Consider the following 24,173-nt stretch of genomic DNA (forward strand, 5'->3'; position numbering starts at 1 on the left):
TTGCTTTCTTTGGGGGGGGGGGAGGTAAATTGTAAACTTTTGTCAAAAAAACAAACAAAAAAAACCCTAAAGAGTACATGTAAAGCAGTTACGTTAGTCTTGAGAGTTTATTACACTGCTTATTATTCTCCAGTGTAAGTTGGAACTTTGTATTGTATTATATCTGTGCTGGTGTTGTTGTGACTTATTTAACTATATTATCACTCTCAAATCATAATAAAGACTTCTATAAATTAAAAAAAATCAGACAAAAGATTGCAAATTAATACTGTCAAGTACTGAGCATGATATAAATAGGAACAAACATAGTTTGAAATGTCTATATGCGAATGCCAGGAGCCTAAGAAATAAGATGGGAGAGTTAGAATATATTGCACTAAATGAAAAATTAGATATAATAGGCATCTCTGAGACCTGGTGGAAGGAGGATAACCAGTGGGACACTGTCATACTGGGGTACAAATTATATCGTAGTGATAGGGTGGATCGAATGGGTGGAGGGGTAGCATTGTATATTAAGGAGAACCTTGAGTCAAATAGATTGAACATTCTGCAGGAAACAAAACACATCTTGGAATCACTGTGGATTGAAATTCCATGTGTAAAGGGGAAAAGGATAGTGATAGGAGTGTACTACCGTCCGCCTGGCCAGGATGCAGAAATGTTATAGGAAATTAGGGACGCAAACAAACTGGGCAACACAATAATAATGGGTGATTTCAATTACCCCGATATTGACTGGGTAAATGTAACATCGGGGCACGCTAGGGAGGTAAAATTCCTTGATGAAATCAAGAACTGATTTATGGAGCAGCTGGTATAGGAGCCGACGAGAGAAGGAAAAATTCTAGACCTAGTCCTTAGTGGAGCACATGATCTAGTGCGGGAGGTAATGGTGCTGGGGCCGCTTGGTAATAGTGATCATAATATGATCGGATTTGATATTAGCTTTGAAGAAAGTATACTTAGGAAATCTAATACGTTAGTGTTTAACTTTAAAAAAGGAGACTATGATAAAATGAGAAGAACGGTGAAAAGAAAACTTAGAGGAGCGACTGCAAGGGTCAAAAATTTACATCAGGCATGGATGCTGTTCAAAAACACCGTCCTGGAAGCCCAGGCCAAATATATTCCGCGTATTAAAAAAGGAGGACGGAAGACCAAACAACAGCTGGCATGGTTAAAAAGTGAGGTGAAGGAAGCTATTAGAGCTAAAAGAAAATCCTTCAGAAAATGGAAGAAGGAACCAACTGAAAATAATAAGAAATGGCATAAGGAATGTCAAGTTAAATGCAAAGTGCTGATAAGGAAGGCTAAGATGGACTTAGAAAAAAAAGATTGCGTTGGAGGCCAAAACACATAGTAAAACCTTTATTAGGTATATTAAAAGCAGAAAGCCGGCAAAAGAATCGGTTGGACCGCTAGATGACCGAGGAGTAAAGGGGGCGATCAGGGAAATCAAAGCCGTAGCGGAGAGATTAAATGAATTCTTTCTTTGGCCTTCACCGAGGAAGATTTGGGTAGGATACCGGTGCCAGAAATGGTATTCGAAGCTGACAAGTCAGTGAAACTTAATGAATTCTCTGCAAACCTGGAGGATGTAATGGGGCAGTTCTACAAACTGAAGAGTAGCAAATCTCCTGGACTGAATGGTATTCATCCCAGAGTACTGATGGAACTGAAAAATGAGCTTGCTGAGCTATTGTTAGTAATATGTAATTTATCCTTAAAATCAAGCGTGGTACCGGAAGACTGGAGGGTGGCCAATGTAACGCCGGTTTTTAAAAAAGGTTCCAGAGCCCATTCCATCCGGCTATTCTACCCGCTACCACTCAGTGGCAGTCATTTACCGCCCCCCTGATAAATCCTTCCCTTCCTTCCTCACCGACTTTGATGCTTGGCTCTCCGTCTTTCTTGACCCTTCATCTCCGTCCCTCATTCTTGGAGACTTTAACGTACACGCTGATGACCTATCCGACCCCCACGCTTCTAAGTTCCTCACCCTAACATCCTCCTTCAACCTCCAGCTGTGCTCCACCACCCCTACTCACCGTGACGGCCATTGTCTTGACCTCGTCCTCTCCTCCGTCTCACCCTCCAATTTCCAAGCCTCAGCTCTTCCTCTCTCCGATCATCACCTGATCACATTCACACTTCTTCACCCCCCCCCTCCACCCCGTCCAACTTTAACCACCACCTCCAGGAACCTCCAGGCTATTGACCCCTCCACCTTATCATCTACTATCTCTAATCTCCTCCCCTCCATCACGTCCTCTGAAACTGTCGACAAAGCGGTCTCCGCTTACAATACCGCTCTCTCCTCTGCTTTGGACACCCTCGCACCATCCATCTCCCGTCCCACAAAGCGCACCAATCCCTAGCCCTGGTTGACTCCTTGCATCTGTTACCTTCGCTCCTGCACCGATCCGCTGAGCGCCTCTGGAGGAAATCTCGTACCCTTTCAGACTTCCTCCACTACAAATTCATGCTATCCTCCTTCCACTCCTCCCTATTCCGTGCAAAACAGGACTATTACACCCAATTGACCAATTCTCTCAGCTCCAACCCTCGTCGTCTCTTCACCACCCTTAACTCCCTCCTATAAGTGACACCCGCTCCTACTCCCCCTTCTCTCTCTCCTCAATCACTGGCCGACTACTTCCGCGACAAAGTGCAAAAGATCAACCTTGAGTTCATGACCAAGCCACCACCTCCTCTTCACCCTTTAACCCTCTCCCTCCTCCAACCTACCCAGGCCTCTTTCTCCTCCTTTCCTGAGATCACCGAGGATGAAACTTCCCGCCTTCTTTCCTCTTCGAAATGCACCACCTGTTCCTCTGATCCCATCCCCACCATCCTACTCAACACCATCTCCCATACTGTCACCCCCTCCATCTGTCGCATCCTTAACCTCTCTCTCTCCACTGTAACTATCCCTGACACCTTCAAGCACGCCGTTGTCACACCTCTCCTCAAAAAACCTTCACTTGACCCTACCTGCCCCTCCAGCTACCGCCCCATCTCTCTTTTACCCTTACTCTCCAAAATATTTGAGCGCGCCGTTCACAGCAGCTGCCTTGATTTTCTCTCCTCTCATGCCATCCTTGATCCGCTTCAATCTGGTTTTCGCCCTCTACACTCGACAGAAACGGCACTCACTAAAGTCTGTAATGACCTGTTCCTTGCCAAATCCAAAGGTCACTACTCCATCCTCATCCTCCTCGACCTATCCGCCGCTTTTGACACTGTCAATCATAATTTACTTCTTGCTGCACTATCCTCATTTTGGTTCCAGGGCTCTGTCTTCTCCTGGTTCTGCTCTTATCTCTCCCACCGTACCTTCATTCTCATGGATCTTCCTCCACCCCCATCCCACTCTCTGTTGGAGTTCCTCAGGGATCTGTCTTTGGACCCCTTCTTTTTTCAATCTACACCTCTTCCCTGGGCTCCCTGATCTCGTCTCATGGTTTTCAGTATCATCTTTATGCTGATGACACCCAGCTATACCTCTCCACACCTGACATCACCGCGGAGACACAGGCCAAGGTATCGGCCTGTTTATCCGACATTGCGGCATGGATGTCCAACCGTCACCTTAAACTGAACATGTCCAAGACCGAGCTCCTCGTCTTTCCTCCTAAACCCACTTCTCCTCTTCCTCCACTCTCTATCTCAGTTGATAACACCCTCATCCTCCCCGTCCCATCTGCCCGCAACCTCGGAGTCATCTTCGACTCCTCCCTCTCCTCTGCGCATATCCAACAGACTGCCAAGACCTGTCGCTTCTTCTTCTTCAACATCAGCAAAATTCGCCCTTTCCTCTCTGAGCACACCACCAGAACTCTCGTCCACGCTCTCATTACCTCTCGCCTCGATTACTGGAACTTACTCCTCACCGGCCTCCCACTCAGCCATCTATCCCCCCTTCAATCCGTTCAGAACGCTGCCGCACGTCTTATATTCCGCCAGAACAGATATACTCATATCACCCCTCTCCTCAAATCACTTCATTGGCTTCCGATCAGATATCGCATACAATTCAAGCTCCTCCTCCTTACCTACAAATGCACTCAGTCTGCGGCTCCTCACTACCTCTCCACCCTCATCTCCCCCTATGTTCCCGGCCGTAACCTCCGCTCACAGGACAAAGCCCTTCTCTCTGTACCCTTCTCCACCACTGCCAACTCCAGGCTCCGCTCATTCTGCCTTGCCTCACCCTATGCCTAGAACAATCTTCCTTTACCCATACGCCATGCCCCCTCCCTACCCATCTTCAAATCTCTGCTTAAAACTCACCTCTTCAATGCTGCCTTCGACGCCTAACCGCTTGAGAAATATAGAATGCCCCAATCTATCCACCCTATTAGATTAACTGTTCACTTGTCCTCTAGATTGTATACTTGTCTTTAGATTGTTCTCTTGTCTTTTAGATTGTAAGCTCTTTGAGCAGGGACTATCCTATGTTTAAATTGTACAGCGCTGCGTAACCCTAGTAGCGCTTTAGAAATGTTAGTAGTAGTAGGAGATCCGAGAAATTTTAGACTGGTGAGTCTGATGTTGGTGCCGGGCAAAATGGTAGAGACCATTATGAAGAACAAAATTACAGAGCATATTCAAAAGCATGGATTGAGACAAAGTCAACATGGATTTAGTGAAGGGAAATCTTGCCTCACCAGTCTATTACATTTCTTTGAAGGGGTGAACAAACATGTGGATAAAGGTGAGCCGGTTGATATTGTGTATCTGGATTTTCAGAAGGTGATTGACAAAGTACCTCATGAAAGACTCTAGAGGAAATTGGAGAGTCATGGGATAGGAGGTAGTATACAAATGATAAGTAGTAGTAGTAGTGTTCTATTGTGGATTAAAAGCTGGTTAAAAGATAGAAAACAGAGAGTAGGTTTAAATGGTCAGTATTCTCAGTGGAGAAGGGTAGTTAGTGGGGTTCCCCAGGGGTCTGTGCTGGGACTGCTGCTTTTTAACATATTTATAAATGATCTAGAGATGGGAGTAACTAGTGAGGTATAATGCCACTCTCTCCACTGCTCTGGACACACTTGCACCATCCATCTCCTGTCCCACAAGGCGTACTAATCCCCAGCCCTGGCTGACCCCTTGCATCCGATACCTTTGCTCTTGCGCCCGATCTGCCGAACACCTCTGGAGGAAATCTTGCACCCATAGCGACTTCATTCATTACAAATTCATGCTATCCTCCTTCCAGTCCTCCCTATTCCTTGCCAAACAGGACTATTACACCCAGTTGACTAATTCTCTCGGCTCCAACCCTCGTCGTTTCTTCGCCACCCTTAACTCTCTCCTTAAAGTGCCCTCTGCTCCCCCCCTCACTCTCTCCTCAGTCACTAGCTGACTACTTCTGTGACAAGGTGAAGAAGATCAACCTTGAATTCACTACCAAGCCACCTCCTCCGCTTCACCCTTTAACCCACTCCCTCAACCAACCAACCCAGGCCTCCTTCTCCTCTTTTCCTGATATCACCGAGGAGGAAACCGCCCACCTTCTTTCCTCCTCGAAATGCACCACCTGTTCCTCTGATCCCATCCCCACCAACTTAACACCATCTCTCCTTCTGTCACCCCCCCCCCCATCTGTCATATCCTCAACCTCTCTCTCTCCACTGCAACTGTCCCTGACACCTTCAAGCATGCTGTAGTCACACCACTTCTCAAAAAACCATCACTAGACCCTATCTGTCCTTCCAACTACCGCCCCATCTCCCTTCTACCCTTCCTTTCCAAGATACTTGAACGCGCTGTTCACAGCCGCTGCCTTGATTTTCTCTCCTCTCATGCCATCCTTGATCCGCTTCAATCTGGTTTTCACCCTCTACACTCGACAGAAACGGCACTCACTAAAGTCTGTAATGACCTGTTCCTTGCCAAATCCAAAGGTCACTACTCCATCCTCATCCTCCTCGACCTATCCGCCGCTTTTGACTCTGTCAATCATAATTTACTTCTTGCTGCACTATCCTCATTTGGGTTCCAGGGCTCTGTCTTCTCCTGGTTCTGCTCTTATCTCTCCCACCGTACCTTCATTCTCATGGATCTTCCTCCACCCCCATCCCACTCTGTTGGAGTTCCTCAGGGATCTGTCCTTGGATCCCTTCTTTTTTCAATCTACACCTCTTCCCTGGGCTCCCTGATCTCGTCTCATGGTTTTCAGTATCATCTTTATGCTGATGACACCCAGCTATACCTCTCCACACCTGACATCACCGCGGAGACACAGGCCAAGGTATCGGCCTGTTTATCCGACATTGCGGCATGGATGTCCAACCGTCACCTTAAACTGAACATGGCCAAGACCGAGCTCATTGTCTTTCCACCCAAACCCACTTCTCCTCTCCCTTCACTCTCTATTTCAGTCGACAACACCCTCATCCTCCCCGTCTCATCTGCCCTCAACCTCGGAGTCATCTTCGACTCCTCCCTCTCCTTCTCTGCTCATATCCAGCAGAGAGCCAAGACCTGTCGCTTCTTTCTCTATAACATCAGCAAAATTTGCCCCTTCCTCTCCGAGCACACCACCCGAACTCTCATCCACTCTCTCATCACCTCTCGCCTTGACTACTGCAACCTCACTGGCCTCCCACTTAACCATCTATCCCCCCTTCAGTCCGTTCAGAACTCTGCTGCTTGTCTTATCTTCTGCCTAGACCGATATGCTCATATCACCCCTCACCTCAAGTCACTTCACTGGCTTCCGATCAGGTACCGCATACAGTTTAAGCTTCTCCTACTAACCTACAAATGCACTCAATCTGCAGCCCCTCATTACCTCTCTACCCTCATCTCCCCTTACACTCCTACCCGTAACCTCCGCTCACAAGACAAATCCCTCCTCTCAGTACCCTTCTCCACCACCGCCAACTCCAGGCTCCGCCCTTTCTGCCTCGCCTCACCCTATGCTTGGAATAAACTCCATGAACCCATACGCCAAGCCCCCTCCCTGCCCATCTTCAAATCCTTGCTCAAAGCCCACCTCTTCAATGTCGCTTTCGGCACCTAACCATTGTACCTCTATCCAGGAAATCTAGATTGCCCCCAATTTGATTGACTGCACTTTTTTGTCCTTTAGATTGTAAACTCCTTTGAGCAGGTACTGTCCTTCTTTGTTAGATTGTACAGCGCTGCGTAACCCTGGTAGCGCTTGAGAAATGTTAAATAGTAGTAGTAGTAGAGGTAATTAATTTGCTGATGACACACAGTTATTCAAAGTCATTAATTCGCAGGAGGATTGTGAAAAATTACAAGAGGACCTCACGAGACTGGGAGACTTTGCGTCTAAATGGCAGATGATGTTTAATGTGAGCAAGTGCAAAGTGATGCATATGGGAAAGAGGAACCCGAATTATAGCTACATCATGCAAGGTTCCACTTTACGAATCATGGACCAAGAAAGGGATCTAGGTGTCGTTGTTGATGATACTTTGAAAACTTCTGCTCACTGTGCTGCTGTGGCTAAGAAAGCAAATAAAATGTTAGGTATTATTAGGAAAGGAATGGAAAACAAAAATGAGGATGTTATAATATCGCTCCATGGTGCGACTGCACCTCGAATATTGTGTTCAATTCTGGTCACCGTATCTCAAAAAATATATAGTGGAATTAGAAAAGGTACAGAGAAGGGCGACGAAAATGATAACGGGGATGGGACGACTTCTCTATGAGGAAAGGCTAAAGCGACTAGGGCTCTTCAGCTTGGATAAAAGGCAGCTGAGGGGAGATATAATAGAGGTCTATAAAATAATGAGTGGAGTGAAACGGGTAGATGTGAAGCGTCTGTTTACACTTTCCAAAACTACTAGGACTAGGGGGCATGGGATGAAGCTACAATGTAGTAAATTTAAAACGAATCAGAGAAAATATTGTTGCCAGAGAATGTGGTAAAGGCTTAGCAGAGTTTTAAGAATTTTTGGACGGCTTCCTAAAGAAAAAGTCCATAGACCATTATTAAATAGTGGTTAGAGCACTGGTCTTGAGATCCAGAGGTGGCCGGTTCACATCCCACTGCTGCTCCTTGTGATCTTGGGCAAGTCACTTAACCCTCCATTGCCTCAGGTACAAACTTAGATTGTGAGCCCTCCTGGGACAGAGAAATACCCAGTGTACCTGAATGTAATTCACCTTGAGCTACTACTGAAAAAGGTGTGAGCAAAGTCCAAATATAAATGGACTTTGGGAAAATCCACTATTTTTGGGATAAGCAGTATAGAATGTTTTGTACTTTTTTGGGATCTTTCTGGTATTTGTGACTTGTAGATGGCCACTGTTGGAAACAGGCAAGTGTTCTCACATACCCTCTCATCTCCCCTTGGAGTTGTATTTAGCTATTTTATATGACTGAGGGGCCCATGCTTGCGCATTGGGTGGGGAAGGCATCAGGGCATGTGTGGTGGGATGCTGCTAGAAAGTTCTGTATGAATCTCGCTAGTTAGCGTCTGCACCGGGCTCTGTTGGATGATGTCACCCAGCAGTGAGAATACTTGAAATGGTCTGCTGGAGGTGAGTAACTTCACTATTCTGTAGATACATCTAATAAGATGCTGTTGGTTTTCCTTCAGGTTGAACATCATGCTGGCTGATATGGACCCGTTCTATTTCCACTTGCTTAATATAATATTACACAGCTTGGTGACGTGTTTGCTGATGTACACTTGTGACAGAATGGTGTTCCAGGACAGCTGGCTTGCTTTTGTCACAGCTTTGATTTTTGCTGTACATCCCATCCACACCGAGGCTGTAAGTATATAATACATCTTAACAATGAGAGATCATTTATTTATAAGCAAGAAAATGCTAGGGGTAAAAAAAAGTTGTGATTTCATGTAACATTCATCTTAATTTGAAATAAATTAATCCAATGCTAAGGGAAGAGGGTTGAACTTTATGAAGGTCTAGGAAATGGGAGACCATTTGTTTTGAAAAAGCTGCCTTCTGTTTGCGTATAGATTTTATATAGTAACATACATATTGCATTGTTGTATTGCACTAATAATTTAAAAATGTCCTCATTTTGATGGCTAAATTGTATATTTCAGAAGTTCATTTTATTTATTTATTTTTTGACTTTGTAAACTCTGAAAATACAAAAAGGTTGTTTAAGAGACATGCAGTACATTAGAAAAGATGCATGCTTTTATTGTGGCTTACTCTATTAAGGAAGTAATAATTAAATAGCCAGATGTAGCAAATTCACCAACTTTAAACAATTGTGTGTGTGTGTTTTGTTTGTTTCTTTAAATAAAAATTGAATTCTTTGAAGGTCAGGGCTTCTTCAACCTATCATGGGGATGCTACAGCTAATCATGTTTTCATGATATCTGCAATAAACATACATGAGCTAAATCTGCATATAGTGCATATCCAATATATGCAAATTTATCACAGGCATATTCATTTTATCTGTCTGAAAATATGACTAGCTGGGAGTCTCAGGATTGGATTTGGGAAGCCGTATTGTAGGGTATAATACACCTTCCATAGATCAACATGGAACTTAAATGGGGCCCTTTACTAAGCTGTGATAGGCACTAACACACACATAACTCAAATGGCGTACTGCGCAACGCGTTCAGACGTCCTGCGGTAACTGCCTATTTAGTGCATGCTAATCTGCACACTAAAAAATATCAATGGGGAGTGGAGAGTGGGCATTCCTGCGCTAAACAGTTAATCCACAACATGGGTCGCATATGGTAATTTTTTTTTAATGGCCATGCGCTAATGGCAACATTTGTGCATGGACATTAATATAAAAAGTAGAAAATCAGTCATCTTATGGCTGCTGTAAAAATAGCCTCTGCACATGGGAAAAACCCATGTAAGGATGTACTAAGGCCAATGTATACTGCAACTTAGTAAAAGGACCCCTATATTGTCAGTCAGCATGACACTGAAGGGGAAAGTTATCAAGCTGTGTTAGGGCATTAAGTTGCATTATTTACCCCTTAATGCGACTTATTGGGCCCTAATGTAGCTTGACATATTTTACCACAGCCATATTTAATTTGCCGTGGGTTAAATAGTAATGAGATGCAAAACAGCAAATGCATGTAAAACATTTATTACTATATAAAAACCATAACATGACTTGCAATATGGGCGTAAAATCATAGTAAAATAAACCCAGCCACAGCCTAATCTCCTGGCCAGAGTTGAAAGAGGCTACCTCCCAGTCAAAGCCTTCACCCCCATGTCCATTCCTCTGTTCCCAGGTGCTCTAGGGTTCCTGGGGCAGAAGCGATCCCCATTTGCTCCTGCCCTTTTGACACGCCCTTATCCGTAGGTTCGTTCTTCTACTGATAGGGGGAGGGGTTGTGTTTCCATATAAGGAATATGACCTACCAGCAGCAGTCTTGCGTGAGTTCTGCTAGGGGGGGTTCATGTTTCCGTATAAGAAACATAACCTCTCAGTGGTAGTTGGGTGAGGCTACCGCTAGGGGTGCCATGTTGACAGATGGTACCAGAAGGACAGGAGCAAATAGGGATCTCTTCTACCCTGGGAACCCTAGACCACCAGAGAACAGAGATATGAGCACGGGGGTGGGTAGGGTCTTTGATTTTGGGGGGTTGTGCTGGAGTATTCAAAATTTGAGATACAAGAAGAGCAAGAATATTGCTATTTATCAGATGTTCAGTGAGTCAGGGTGCAGGTCATTGATAATATTACTGTGAAGAAAAATTGTTCATTCTACATTAGCTAGATTGTATATTCAGGTCTGCATTTTTTTATTTGGGTGCAAAAAGAAGTGGATCAAGCCTGCATGTCAGTATGCGTGCACAGTTTTTGAAACGGTACAGCTTTTTCATCTGGTTTAATTTCCTGAAACACTGCAGGAAGGTTAAAAAAATATAGAAAAAAACAAATAGTCTGTAAAAACTGTTGTCGATCTGTTGGCCAAGGGTGCTAATTTTTAAGAATAGAGCAGAAGAACTCTTCCCTTAATTGTTGGAACAAAATCTAACATCAGTACCTCTGGTAATTATAAGTAATCAGACTAATTATATAAAGAAGAGAAAAAAGAAGGAAGGAAAGTTGATTCCTCATACAAAGGTCACAGAACAGAGAGAAAGAAAAGAAAGAAAGAATTGTGCAAGCAGTCTGGATTGTAAGGTTCTTTTTGTTTTGTTTTTTGTTTACACCATTCTGCCTCAAAATGAAATTAAGTCAAAATCTTTAAAACATTTTGGTCAATATTCAACTGAACAGAGAGCATCCTGCACAGTTAAATCACTTGTACCTGCCTAACCGCTGATATTCAGTGGTACTGTACTAGGCTGCGCATTTGGTTTGCTATTCTCTAAACATGTTACAAAATATTACAGACAAAAAATTGAACAGGAATTAGAGAGAAAAGTCTTTACTCACCCACCAGCACAACATCAGATATCAGTTGTACCAAACTTACAAAATCTAACATCAGTACCTCTGGTAATTATAAGTAATCAGACTAATTATATAAAGAAGAGAAAAAAGAAGGAAGGAAAGTTGATTCCTCATACAAAGGTCACAGAACAGAGAGAAAGAAAAGAAAGAATTAATGAAAGTTTCTACAGAGGGGGGAGAGCACCCCCTTCGGGAAAAAATAGGCCATTGGACGGATCTGAAACTCTCTTTCCAAGCATGCCTAGTTTTTCAGTTTCTTTGTCCTCAGCGTGTTTTTTTTAAAACATTTTAAACTTTATTTTTTTTTAACTCAAACAGATACAACTGTTAAGTGAAATACAGCCACTGAAAGCAATAATGAGATAATTATCTTTAACATTTATACGGCTTCCTTATACCACAATTAATAAAACTAGGAAAGAGGGGGCAGGAATCAGAGAAGATTATTAAGGAACTAGTAAAAAAGGCCCGTTTCTGACGCAAATGAAACGGGCGCTAGCAAGGTTTTCCTCGGAGTGTGTATGTTTGGGAGAGTGTATGTGAGAGTGAGTGTTTGAGAGTCAGAGTGAAAGTGTGAGTCCAATCCATGCTCCTCTGTCACCTGGCCCCTCCATTCATCCCTATCTAGCAATTCCCCTCTTCCTGAGTCCTGCCCTTCCAATCCATGGCCATCCATGCTCCTTTGTCACCTGCCCCCTCCATTCATCCCTATCCAGCAATTCCCATCTCTCCCTGAGGCCTGCCCTGCAATCCATATCCATCCATGCCCATCTGTCCCCTCCATTCATCCCTATTCAGCAATTCCCCTCTCCCTGAGTCCTGCCCTTCCAATCCATGCCCATCCATGCTCCTTTGTCACCTGGCCCCTCCATTCATCCCTATCCAGCAATTTCCCTCTCTCCTTGAGGCCTGCCCTCCCAATCCATGGCCATCCATGTTTCTCTGTCACCTGCCCCCTCCATTCATCCCTATCCAGCATTTCCCCTCTCTGCCTGAGGCCTGCCCTGCAATCCATATCCATCCATGCCCATCTGTCCCCTGCCCCCTCCATTCATCCTTTTCCAGCAATTCCCCTCTCTCCCTGAGCCCTGCCCTCCCAATCCATGGCCATCCATGTTTCTCTGTCACCTGCCCCCTCCATTCATCCCTATCCAGCATTTCCCCACTGTGCCTGAGGCCTGCCCTGCAATCCATATCCATCCATGCCCATCTGTCCCCTCCATTCATCCCTATCCAGCAATTTCCCTCTCCCTGAGTCCTGCCCTTCCAATCCATGGCCATCCATGCTCCTCTGTCACCTGGCCCCTCCATTTTTCCCTATCCAGCATTTCCCCTCTCTGCCTGAGGCCTGCCCTGCAATCCATATCCATCCATGCCCATCTGTCCCCTCCATTCATCCCTATCCAGCAATTCCCCTCTCCCTGAGTCCTGCCCTTCCAATCCATGCCCATCCATACTCATCTGTCACCTGGCCCCTCCATTTTCCCTATCCAGCAATTGCCCTCTCTCCCTGAGGCCTGCCCTGCAATCCATATCCATCCATGGCCATCTGTCCCCTCTATTCATCCCTATCCAGCAATTTCCCTCTCTCCCTGAGTCCTGCCCTCCCAATCCATGCCCATCCATGCTCCTCTGTCCCCTGCCCCCTCCATTCATCCATTTCCAGTAATTCCCCTCTCTCCCTGAGCCCTGCCCTCCCAATCCATGCCCATCCATGCTCCTCTGTCCCCTGCCGCCTCCATTTATCCTTTTCCAGCAAGTCCCCTCTCTCCCTTCCATGACCCCCCCTCACATCCATGCTCCTCTCTCTCCCATGTGCCAGCCTGGGCCGGCCTCTTCTCCCCCCCCCCCCCCCTCGCATCCATGCTGTGGTTGGCCACCCTCTTCTCTCCCCCCAACATGCGTTTTTTTTTTTCTTGTTTTTAAATTTACCTCCGTGGCGGTTCCGGCAGCGAAGCATCAGGGAAGGAGGCGGTGCTCCCGACGTCTAGGTTTCCCTTCGCTGTGTTCCGCCTTCTTTTGACGTCATCCTTGACGTCAGAAGAAGGCGGAACACAGCGAAGGGAAGGCTAGACGTCGAGAGCGCCGCCTCCTTCCCTGACGCTTCGCTGCCGAGCGATGCGATTGGTTGTGTCATAGCTCCGCCCTCGACGTCATCACGTTTGACGCATGGGCGGGGCAGACACAATGCGATCTCACCCCCTTCACTTTGCTAAGAGAGGCTTCAATAGAACGTTGGAGGTGCGTTTTATATAGAGAGATTAGCAGGGGACAGGAATCAGAGAAGATTATTAAGGAATTAGCAAATCATAATAATAAGGCGTCGTTCTTCCCATTATATATTTCACTTTACTAATCTTGAATCTAGAAAAGACTTTAGCTGATCTGGTACATAAAAATCATACTTATTCTGGGCCAACCATATTACACATTTACAAGGGTAGGCAAGCAAAAAGGAGCCACCTAATTCTATTATTTTCGTTCTCATAGAAATTCTTTCCTCCTTTGCTGCGTCGCCTTAGTAACATCGGGATATAACCTGTTTTTATTTACCCCTCTCTAGACCCCCGCAGGACCCTTGCCCACGGAGGTGGAGAGAGGGTTTCAGAAGGCTCATAATAAGTCTCTTACATATGACCTCTGTTTTCTGGCTCCTAATTTCGAAGGACATCCTAGGGCATCTATTCTCCCACATGATGTACTAGAGTTTAAAAGATAGTCTATTTAGGTGATATAAGGTGTGAAATGAAACAGAGAAATTAACACAGAGACTAGAGAATAGTGAGATAGAATTTTACTTGTGTGTTTGTGAAACAGTTTAAAGAGAAGAGATTGAAACAGAGACTGGAGCAGGTTAGTTAAAGAAATAGTCTTTTTATTCTCACCCAAATCTGGACTTCAGTTTGGTACATTCATCGGACAGATTCTGGATTCAACCGGCCAGAGCTTCGCTCCTTCAAGACTCGTTGGAGAAAACGTTCCAACGATAGCTCTGATGCACCCTTCTTATATAGTATTTGGTCCCCATACAAATCTATGGAGAGGGATTTTTTTATCTTAACCACAGGTCACGTGTCCACCTGTTTCTTAATCTTTTTCCTGTCTTGCAACTAACTCCTAATATGGCTTGTTCCTAATCTTGTGCAACCATCTCTTCTAAGATGAAGAGATCAGTTCCATATCTTGTGACTCTGGCTGCCATTTTAACTGCAACAGACTCCATGTTCTGAACCATTCTTTTTAGGTTTTTAGCCATCAATTCCTTGATCTTGGCTTTTGCACTGCTTTTGAATGTCACACTAAATTCTAATAAGGCTTATCAAGCAGCCCTGCTTCTGCAGGTGCTCAGCAGCAAGGCCATCATCAGATTTTTAGGCCTAGTCAGTGCCTTTTAGCAGTTTAAGCTGTTTAAGGTATGTAAATTGACCCACCACTATTCCAGTGGATGGATCCCAAGCTGGGACACATATTAATTTGCAGGAAAAGCACGTCCTTGCGCAGCCAGTCATAGATTTTTAAACCTAGCTGGTATTTTTACAGCCTGAGTCCTAAAATCTGGCCTTCCACCCTTCCGGTGGGCATCCAGTGAGGGCCTCTTGCTGTACTATAATTATACAAACCAAATCTTTTCTCCCCCAAATTGAGAATTGGTAGGTTTAAAAGAAAGTCTCATGATTGAGTTCAAGTCCTGCTCAAAAATAAAGGAAACTATCAATGTAGCTCTCTCAGTCACATTCTGTAGGGATTGCTCCAATATTACTGAAATGTTACATAAGTACATAAGTACATAAGTAGTGCCATACTGGGAAAGACCAAAGGTCCATCTAGCCCAGCATCCTGTCACCGACAGTGGCCAATCCAGGTCAAGGGCACCTGGCACGCTCCCCAAACGTAAAAACATTCCAGACAAGTTATACCTAAAAATGAGGAATTTTTCCAGTCCATTTAATAGCGGTCTATGGACTTGTCCTTTAGGAATCTATCTAACCCCTTTTTAAACTCCGTCAAGCTAACCGCCCGTACCACGTTCTCCGGCAATGAATTCCAGAGTCTAATTACACGTTGGGTGAAGAAACATTTTCTCCGATTCGTTTTAAATTTACCACACTGTAGCTTCAACTCATGCCCTCTAGTCCTAGTATTTTTGGATAGCGTGAACAGTCGCTTCACATCCACCCGATCCATTCCACTCATTATTTTATACACTTCTATCATATCTCCCCTCAGCCGTCTCTTCTCCAAGCTGAAAAGCCCTAGCCTTCTCAGCCTCTCTTCATAGGAAAGTCGTCCCATCCCCACTATCATTTTCGTCGCCCTTCGCTGTACCTTTTCCAATTCTACTATATCTTTTTTGAGATACGGAGACCAGTACTGAACACAATACTCCAGGTGCGGTCGCACCATGGAGCGATACAACGGCATTATAACATCCGCACACCTGGACTCCATACCCTTCCTAATAACACCCAACATTCTATTCGCTTTCCTAGCCGCAGCAGCACACTGAGCAGAAGGTTTCAGCGTATCATCGACGACGTCTATTATTTCTTTTCCTGTATCTTTTCTTTTTTCCTTCTGCTCCTTTAGGTTTATTAGGAATATAGTAAACTTTATTAATAGGGGGAATTGCTTCTTGTGGAATCTTCAAATTTTCTAAAATAAATCTTTTAAATAAGTCCAGTGGATAAAACCCAAGGAGTTTAGGAAAATTAAGTACATGCATCTATGAGCTTCCTTCGGAGTTCCACATTGTCTTTTACCACTGCTGACTTGAACTCTTGAATTTGTTCTACTTCACTCTGTATCATTGTAACTTTCAAAGTTAAATCTTGTTTAACCAGTTCAACTGAATTTCTCAATTCTTCAATCTTAAGATTTAGAGTTTTTACCTCTTCAGAAGATATCTGTAAGGTTGAGTCCATTTCCACTAGTTTAAGCCATATCTTATCCAGTTTTGTCTCCGTGTTTCCTTCCAGAGATTGCGAAATCGCCTGATCTCTGGGTCTCAGCGACTCCTGCAGCGAACTCGGTTCCCCGCCAGGCTTCCCTCCGGTCGCACTTCCGACGGTTGTTTGGATAACCTCCCGGCTTGCTGCCGTCGCTGGGCAAGGAGGGATTATCAATGTTGGTGGAGGAGACAGCGATGTTTCACTCTCCAGCGGTTGGTCCGCTTCTCCGGCTACAACGCTATGGATTCTGTTCTCCTCGACTCTTGGGAAGTCCCGGGAAAGTAGTGCTCAAGGCTTGATTGTATCGGGGAGGAAGTCGAGGTAGGCGAGGGTACTACCCTCAGCATCCCCTTACGTTTTGAATGTGGCATTTTCTAGTAGAAACCTCCGTTTATTTCCGTCAAACAGCCATGCTAGAGCGCTTCACACTGCTCCCGGTCTCGGCGCCATCTTGACACGCCCCCCATGCAGCGTAGTTTTATAGGCTGTGGTGAGCATCCACCTCTCCTCTACCGTGGACCAATCATACGTGCTGCATATGTGCTGGAGACTTCTAATTGGGTTTTTCATATGTGCTAGAGGCTTGCAGTTGGTGTCCTTGCCATACCTCTTCTCAGTAAATTACATTTGTAACAAGTTATACCAGGTAGCTGAGTTGCCCTAGCAACATGAGGCACATCAGAGTTTGTGACCAGCCAGAAATTCCTTCATGTGGCTGACAATAAAGAAAGATGGGGGATGGGAAATAGTGCAGCATACCTGAAGTAGAACTTTATAGCTAAAAAATTATAGACAGTACTTAACCAGACAGTGTCACTGAATTTCAGCACTAACTGCCCCTGCACTGTTTGGTTATTGTTGGGGTGATTCATAGGTGGAGTTTGGGCAGAGCCAATACTTAACCAGTTAGCAGTGATATTCAGAGCCCTAAACAGTTAAGTAAGCAGCTAAAGTTAGGACTGTAAAAAGGCTGTCCTAACCTTAGCCACCAGGCTTATTGGGCATCGGTCTAAATATTGGCTGGTGCCTGGTTAATTTTCAGGTAGCAGCATTAAGGTTTCTAGTGGTTCCCCCCTTCTATAATCTGGATTCCCCTCCCTCGCAACCCCTTCCAACCACCATAGGCCTCCCTGGGCCTACCTTTTATATCACTGGTGGTCCAGTGAGACCTAAGGGCAGGAGCAGTACCCATTTGCACCTGCCTGTTGCATCTCCAGTCACAAAATGGCCACCACAACCTCTAGCAGTAGCTTTGTGGTACTAACGAGCATCATGAGACTGCCACTAGGGATAACTGCAGCCATTTTGTGCCCAGAACTGTGACAAGCAGGCGCGAGTGGGCATTGCTTCTGCCTGTAGGACCTCCTAGACCAGTGTTTCCCAAGTCCGGTTCTGGGGTACCCCTTGCCAGTCAGGTTTTCAGGATATCCACAATGAATATGTATGAAAGAAATTTGCATGTAATGATTTAAATTTAAATGCAAATGCTTTGCGTTGCCTTGTTCTAAATACAAGACAAATTAACTGCTTTGTCCTAATTGTAAGGCAAAGGAAATAGTGGAATGCATCGATCACAGCTCTGATTTATATATGGTTGTCTCATTTTGCTTCGCTCTGAATATCAAGCAAATGAACCACCTGTGTCACTGTAAGATATTTGGAAATAACATGTACCGCTCACAGTAATGCATTATATGTAAACACTGGCTCTGCTTTGCTTCTGAATGTATCGCTCACAGTAATGCTTGGCTCTGCTTCTTATTGTACCGCTCATAGTAATGCTTTAAATGTAAATGCTGGCTGGCTTTGCTTCTAAATGTAAACCAAGCAAGATCAACATGAACTGTTGACAAGTTTAAGGCAAGTGAGATCTGATTGAACTAATGCAGAATACACTGCCTAGACTGAACTGCCTCACGCTGATCGCACCGCTCATAGATGTGATGTGGACTCCGCAGATTTGGACTGACCACAGGGTTCACTGCAACTGAGACTTGCATCACTTACTTTCCCGCAAACGAGATCTACCTCTAAGCGCACTACCCCACTGAACCAGATGCCGCTTGCTCTTATGTACTATTCTCACATGGTATTGTTTATTCTATACACTGCTGCCTAGAAATCGCTGTGGTGCCTTAAATGCTGATATGAAACCCAGCAAAACATTCCTAACTCTCTACTGTCTCACACTACTCATACACGTATACACAACCCACGACACAGATAACAACAACCCCACAACTCACAAATCACACACCACTTACACACACACAATGCCCACCCAAACAAATAACAAAAACTATGACAAACCTAACGCCCATGGACACCAACAGAGGATACCAAAAGAAGACACCAAACCAGCACATCAAGAAAACAGACAATTGATAAAAATCACCACAAACTCTAACCCAAGGAAGCAACACCAATTAATACAAATAGGATACACCAACGCCAGATCAATAATCAAGAAAACTACAACGATAGCTGACTGGATAACCGCAGATAACCTTGACTTCCTTCTCATCAATGAAACTTGGATCCATAATTCCAAAGACCCGATAATCATAGAGCTATGTCCACCAGGATACAAAATCACTCATTGGACAAGAGAAGGAAAAAGAGGCGGAGGTATAGCTATAATTTATAAATCCTAATTCACAGTTACAACAACAGCTGCATCAATCCTCCCCCAACTCGAAATAGCCACAGTTAGAATCACCCACCCTAACCTACTGTACATGATCAACTAAACATAATCCTATTCTACAGACCCCCGGCTAACTGGCAAGATGCACAGACACACTTTACAGACTTCATATCAAATACTTGTCTGTCCTCCCAAAATGTCCTCATAGCAGGAGACATAAACCTCCATCTCGAAGACACAAATTCAAACAACGTACACGAATGCAAGGAATTCCTCCAACTATGGGAGATCCAATGGCCTAACATGCAACCAACCCACAAAAAAGGACACACACTAGACATCATAACTCATAAATTTTCATCAGAAGCGAACCTCATATTCAGGGATACAAAATGGACAATCACACCATGGTCAGATCACTACAAAGCAACCACCTCCCTCCTCTGGAAAACAAAAAGAAACAACAAAAACAAGAAAAGAAAACCTATACTACGAGAGGCAAAATAGACCCTCTAACATTCTGGCAACAAATATATATCGAGGAATGGAATACAACTACAGAATCACCCCAATTCCTACAAGAATGGGACAACAGATGCAGAACAGTGCTAGACAAAATAGCACCGCTCCAAACGAGAACCTCACATAGGAATAACTCAATCCCATGGTTCAATGAAGAACTGAAAGAACTAAAAACACAGGTCAGAAGACTAGAAAGGGCATGGAGCAAAAAAAAAAGATGAACACACACTCAAAGAGTGGAAACATGTACAAAGAAAATACAAATACAAAATCAGACATACCAAAAGAACGCATTACAAAACTATAATAGGACCAAACTACAAGGACACGCACAAACTCTTTTCACTTGTAAACAGTCTCCTAAACACCACAAGGGTCACCTCGAATAGCACAGACACCCCATCGGCAACCAACCTAGCGAACTATTTCAACGAAAAAATTACAAAGTTACGACGCATGATATCGAGCAATACCATTGAGTACACAAGCATCCTTGAATGCTTAGACCCAAATCCTGGGTGTAGGAGTAGACACTAGATATGGCCTGCAGCATCCACTGGACTGGCAGGACGGCCTCAAGCTTCGTGCATATTACCTATGGACTTTGCCTTCTTTGTGCCACATTCCATACTTGAATGTTTACTGGACATTTACATTGTCTTGCACTGTGCCTTAATACTGTGCCTTAACTACAAACTGTCAACTCCTGCTTGCAAGCTAAATAACTGTTTGAGACAGGATGCAGGAGCAGTAGATAACAGCTTGTAACATTTAGTTGCCAAGGCTTGCACACTGAATCAGCCTGCACGTAGACGCCACATGAATAGAAGATAGCCTGCATCTCTGAGCCTTATGCTCCAGTGAGCCTTATCAACTCTGTGAAAGAAGCATTGTGTGATTATATGTGTGTGTGTGCTAAACAGGGAGATAAGTTTCGTTTCCCTTGCTAGTATCATTTCAGTATTATGACGTATGTATGTACTGTAAGAACTACAAGAACTACAAATGTTTACTGCGCATGCCAACTGTGACGTATAAGGGGCCTAATGCGCAGGCCCAGAAGGGAGGTATAAATGTGAGTGTCAGGTGATTTCTGACACACAGTATCCTGAGACGGAACTCAGTACTGTACATTGCTAGCAATAAAGCTGTCTTGCCTTTGGAACCAGTTGCCTCTTGTCTCCTGATTTACTAGCCGAGGGTCCTGTTACATTTGGCGAGCCAGCCAGGAGTATATAGAGGGAAACGGATTATATTCTTTCCCCTCCCCTGCCGCACGGTCGGGCCGGGTGATCGGCCCCCCCCCCCGAGCGGGTGGTGAGTGGCCACCGCTGAGTTCAGCGTCCACCCCCGAATGAGGGCTGATAGACGCCGACTGGCTGGCGGTGGGGCTGTGTGGTTCCGGCAAGACACCTTTCCTGAACTCTGGAGAAGAGCACGCCGAGTATACTCTGGGTAGTTGACCGACCCGGTAAAGGGTCGAGGAGAGGCTTGATCTCCCTCTTAGCCAGTGCCAAGTACGGACTAGGTCCCGAAACCCACTAGGCTCCGGGAAGAAACCGAACGGGAGGGTTTCTTGTGGCGTGTGAAAGTTGAGTGAGTGGGCCTGCAGTTCCGGATCGGGCGACCGCACTCCGGTCAGGCCGACTGTTGACCCTTTTGTGTCCGGTGGAATGAGACCCCTTACTCCTCCACCATCCTTTTCCCCCTCTGTCTGTCTGCTATCCTTTGGCACTCAGGTTAGGATGGGCGGGGGTGGATCTACTCCATTAGATTTAATGACTGAACACTTTAGCGAAGTGTTCGACCAGGAACAATGCAGTAGAGCCGGGATGATACAGCAATGTCAATTCATGTGGCCCGGTCTAGGGAGATTTGTTGACTGGCCACCGGAAGGTTCATTCGAATATGAGAAAGTGGCTGCAGTAATGAATGTTGTTATAGTCGAGGGAAACCCAGGCTGTCCCGAGGATATCCCATATGTGGAAGGGTGGCTTAACGTGGTCCGGAACCCTCCGGCCTGGGCCCAGCATAAGGTGGAAAAGGCCGCCCTTATGGTAATAAGCCAGAGGAAGGGTCACAAGACCAAGTTGAAAGCCCAAGCCACGCCCAGGACCTTTAAATCCCCGGTTACACTTGCCGTCGCGAAGGCCGTAGGAAACACCCCTACCACTGAAGCCACGCCCAGTACCACTAGTACCCTCCCAAGACCCCCGAAGGATATCCGAGATAAGGCCCAGGGCTCCCAAAATCCTGGAAAGGGTCAGAAGGCCCCTATACTCAGTACGGCAGAGGCCTATGAGGAGGACCCAGCGCCACCTCCCTACAGTCCCATATACCCCAACCTCGCAAACTTGACCGAGGGCCAGAGTACCGCTGGAGCCTCCGCCCCAGAGTCGGATGCTGAAGAAACTCCCGAGACCGAACCCGCAGCTCATGGAACTCTCAGGAAAAGTCAGAGGGTTACTAAACCGATAACTCGATTTCCCCAGTCGAACCCGATAAGTACCCTTCCTCCAAGCCGACGAGCGGATGCCGCCGACCTGTTTCCGATCCGACAATCAACAACGTACACTCCGACCCCGGAAGGCCAGCCCATCGAGTCAACAGTTTACACCCACGTCCCTTTCTCTAGTTCTGACCTGTATAACTGGAAGGCGCATGGACCTTCCTATGAACAAAAGCCTGAGCAACTTATAGAACTTGTGGAGGGCATAATATACAGTTACAACCCGACCTGGGGTGACCTCAGACAGTTGAGTGCCCACGTCCTGACCACTGAAGAACGCCGCCTGCTACAACAGAATATGGAAGAAGCAGTCAGAAGAGCCCACCCAGACGAAGCGCAGATAGAAGACCGCTTAAGAAGGGAGGTGCCCACCGCACGTCCCGACTGGGATTACCGGACTGAGGACGGCCAGAACCGCAACCGCCAATATCAGCTGGCCTACCTAACGTCCTTGAAAAAGGGAAAACAGAAAATCACTAATATGGGAAAAATCCACAACGTTGTCCAGCAGAAACATGAAAGCCCAGGGGATTTCCTAGAACGCCTTCTGGAAGCGTATAGAAGACACAGCCCTATAAATCCCAAGGATCCAAAAAATGTCCCCCCAGTGGTTATGAGTTTCGTCAGCCAGTCGGCGCCGGACAATAGGAAAAAAACTCCAGAAGACTGAAGGATTTGAGGGGATGAGCATAAGCCAACTGAAGGCTATAGCTGATCGCATGTTCGGATACCGCGACCAGGAAGAGAAATCCGAGGCCCGAAGAGAGGCAAGTAGACGGATGCGTGAAAATGCGGATGTACTGGCTGCTGTGCTGGAGGAGCGCCTGGGATCGAGGCAACGCGGCAGGGGAAGAGGCCGAAGGGGCAGAGGGGCGAGGTCCCCTATAGGACGGAACCAGTGCGCCAACTGCTGACAAGAAGGACATTGGTGGGCGGACTGCCTGGAGAAGCCACGAGACCAGAACCGAGAGGTGACGGACGACGACCGTCCAAGGGGCCCCAGGCAAGGGCAACGAGGCCGAGGTCGGGGACACATCGAACAACAGGAGTGGCAGATGGCCCTCGATGCAGCCCAGGGCTACCCCGCATGAAGTGACCGGGAGGGCAGAGTCCCCACTGACCCTCTGGTGGAAATCCGGGTGGGGACACAACTAATGAAGGCCCTATTAGATACAGGGGCCCAACGATCTGTCATCACCACTGCCATAGCCCCTCCCACGAAGGAAACCATACCGATTGTGGGAGCCTCAGGAAAGTTCCTCACAGCTCCGCTCCTCAAGGAACGCCATGTCCAAATCGGAGGAACGATGGTGTCCCACCAGTTCATACATATCCCTGAGTGTCCAGTCCCCCTGATTGGCCGGGACCTACTGTGTAAGCTCCAAGCCACTTTAAAATTCAAGACTACGGGAGAAGTAGAAGCCCAGTTCGAAGACCGACCAGTAACACTCATCTGCCATGTCCGAGAAGAATGGAGACTACACGCCCCCCTGATCGCAGGCCCTGCCGACTGCCGCTATTGCCAGGATACCGCTTTCGCATGGCAGAGGAGAACCCTCATGGCTGGAGTGCCCGGCGTGTGGGCAGAATCAAACCCCGGAGGACTGGCGGTCAACGCCATCCCCATCTGGATTGAACTCAAACCAAATGCCCAGATCGTCAATCAAGGACAGTACCACATTCCCTATGCTGCCCGACACAGTATGCAAACGAACCTACAGAAACTTCTTCAACAAGGGGTCCTGAAACCAGCCAGATCTGCGTGGAACACCCCATTGTTGCCCGTTAAGAAGCCAGGGACATCAGAGTACAGACCTGTCCAGGACCTGAGGAAGGTCAACAACCAGGTGGCCGACATAGTGGCCCTCGTGCCTAACCCGTACTCCATTCTAGCCCAAGTGCCAGCCCAAACCAAGTGGTACAGTGTCATTGATCTGAAGGACGCCTTCTTCTCCATCCCTCTTGCTGCTGATAGTCAACAGTTGTTTGCCTTCACGTGGGAAGACTTACAAACTGGGAGTAAGCAGCAATTCACTTGGACCCGACTCACCCACTCTCTTCGGAGAGCAACTTGCCCAAGACCTGAAGTCATACCAGTGCGAGTACGGGCCTGTCGTCCAGTATGTAGACGAC

General features: G+C 46.1%; 1 protein-coding gene across 1 annotated transcript in view; it reads left to right on the top strand.

The window, feature by feature from the left end:
- Positions 1-24,173, top strand: part of TMTC1 (transmembrane O-mannosyltransferase targeting cadherins 1) — a 1,359,696-nt gene that overhangs the window by 138,188 nt on the left and 1,197,335 nt on the right. The window contains 1 exon segment of the mRNA XM_030213674.1: positions 8,589-8,766. Within this exon segment, the coding sequence (XP_030069534.1) occupies positions 8,589-8,766 (178 nt within the window).

This window comes from Microcaecilia unicolor, chromosome 9 (assembly GCF_901765095.1).
Source record: "Microcaecilia unicolor chromosome 9, aMicUni1.1, whole genome shotgun sequence".
In the NCBI taxonomy this organism is placed as follows: Eukaryota; Metazoa; Chordata; class Amphibia; order Gymnophiona; family Siphonopidae; genus Microcaecilia; species Microcaecilia unicolor.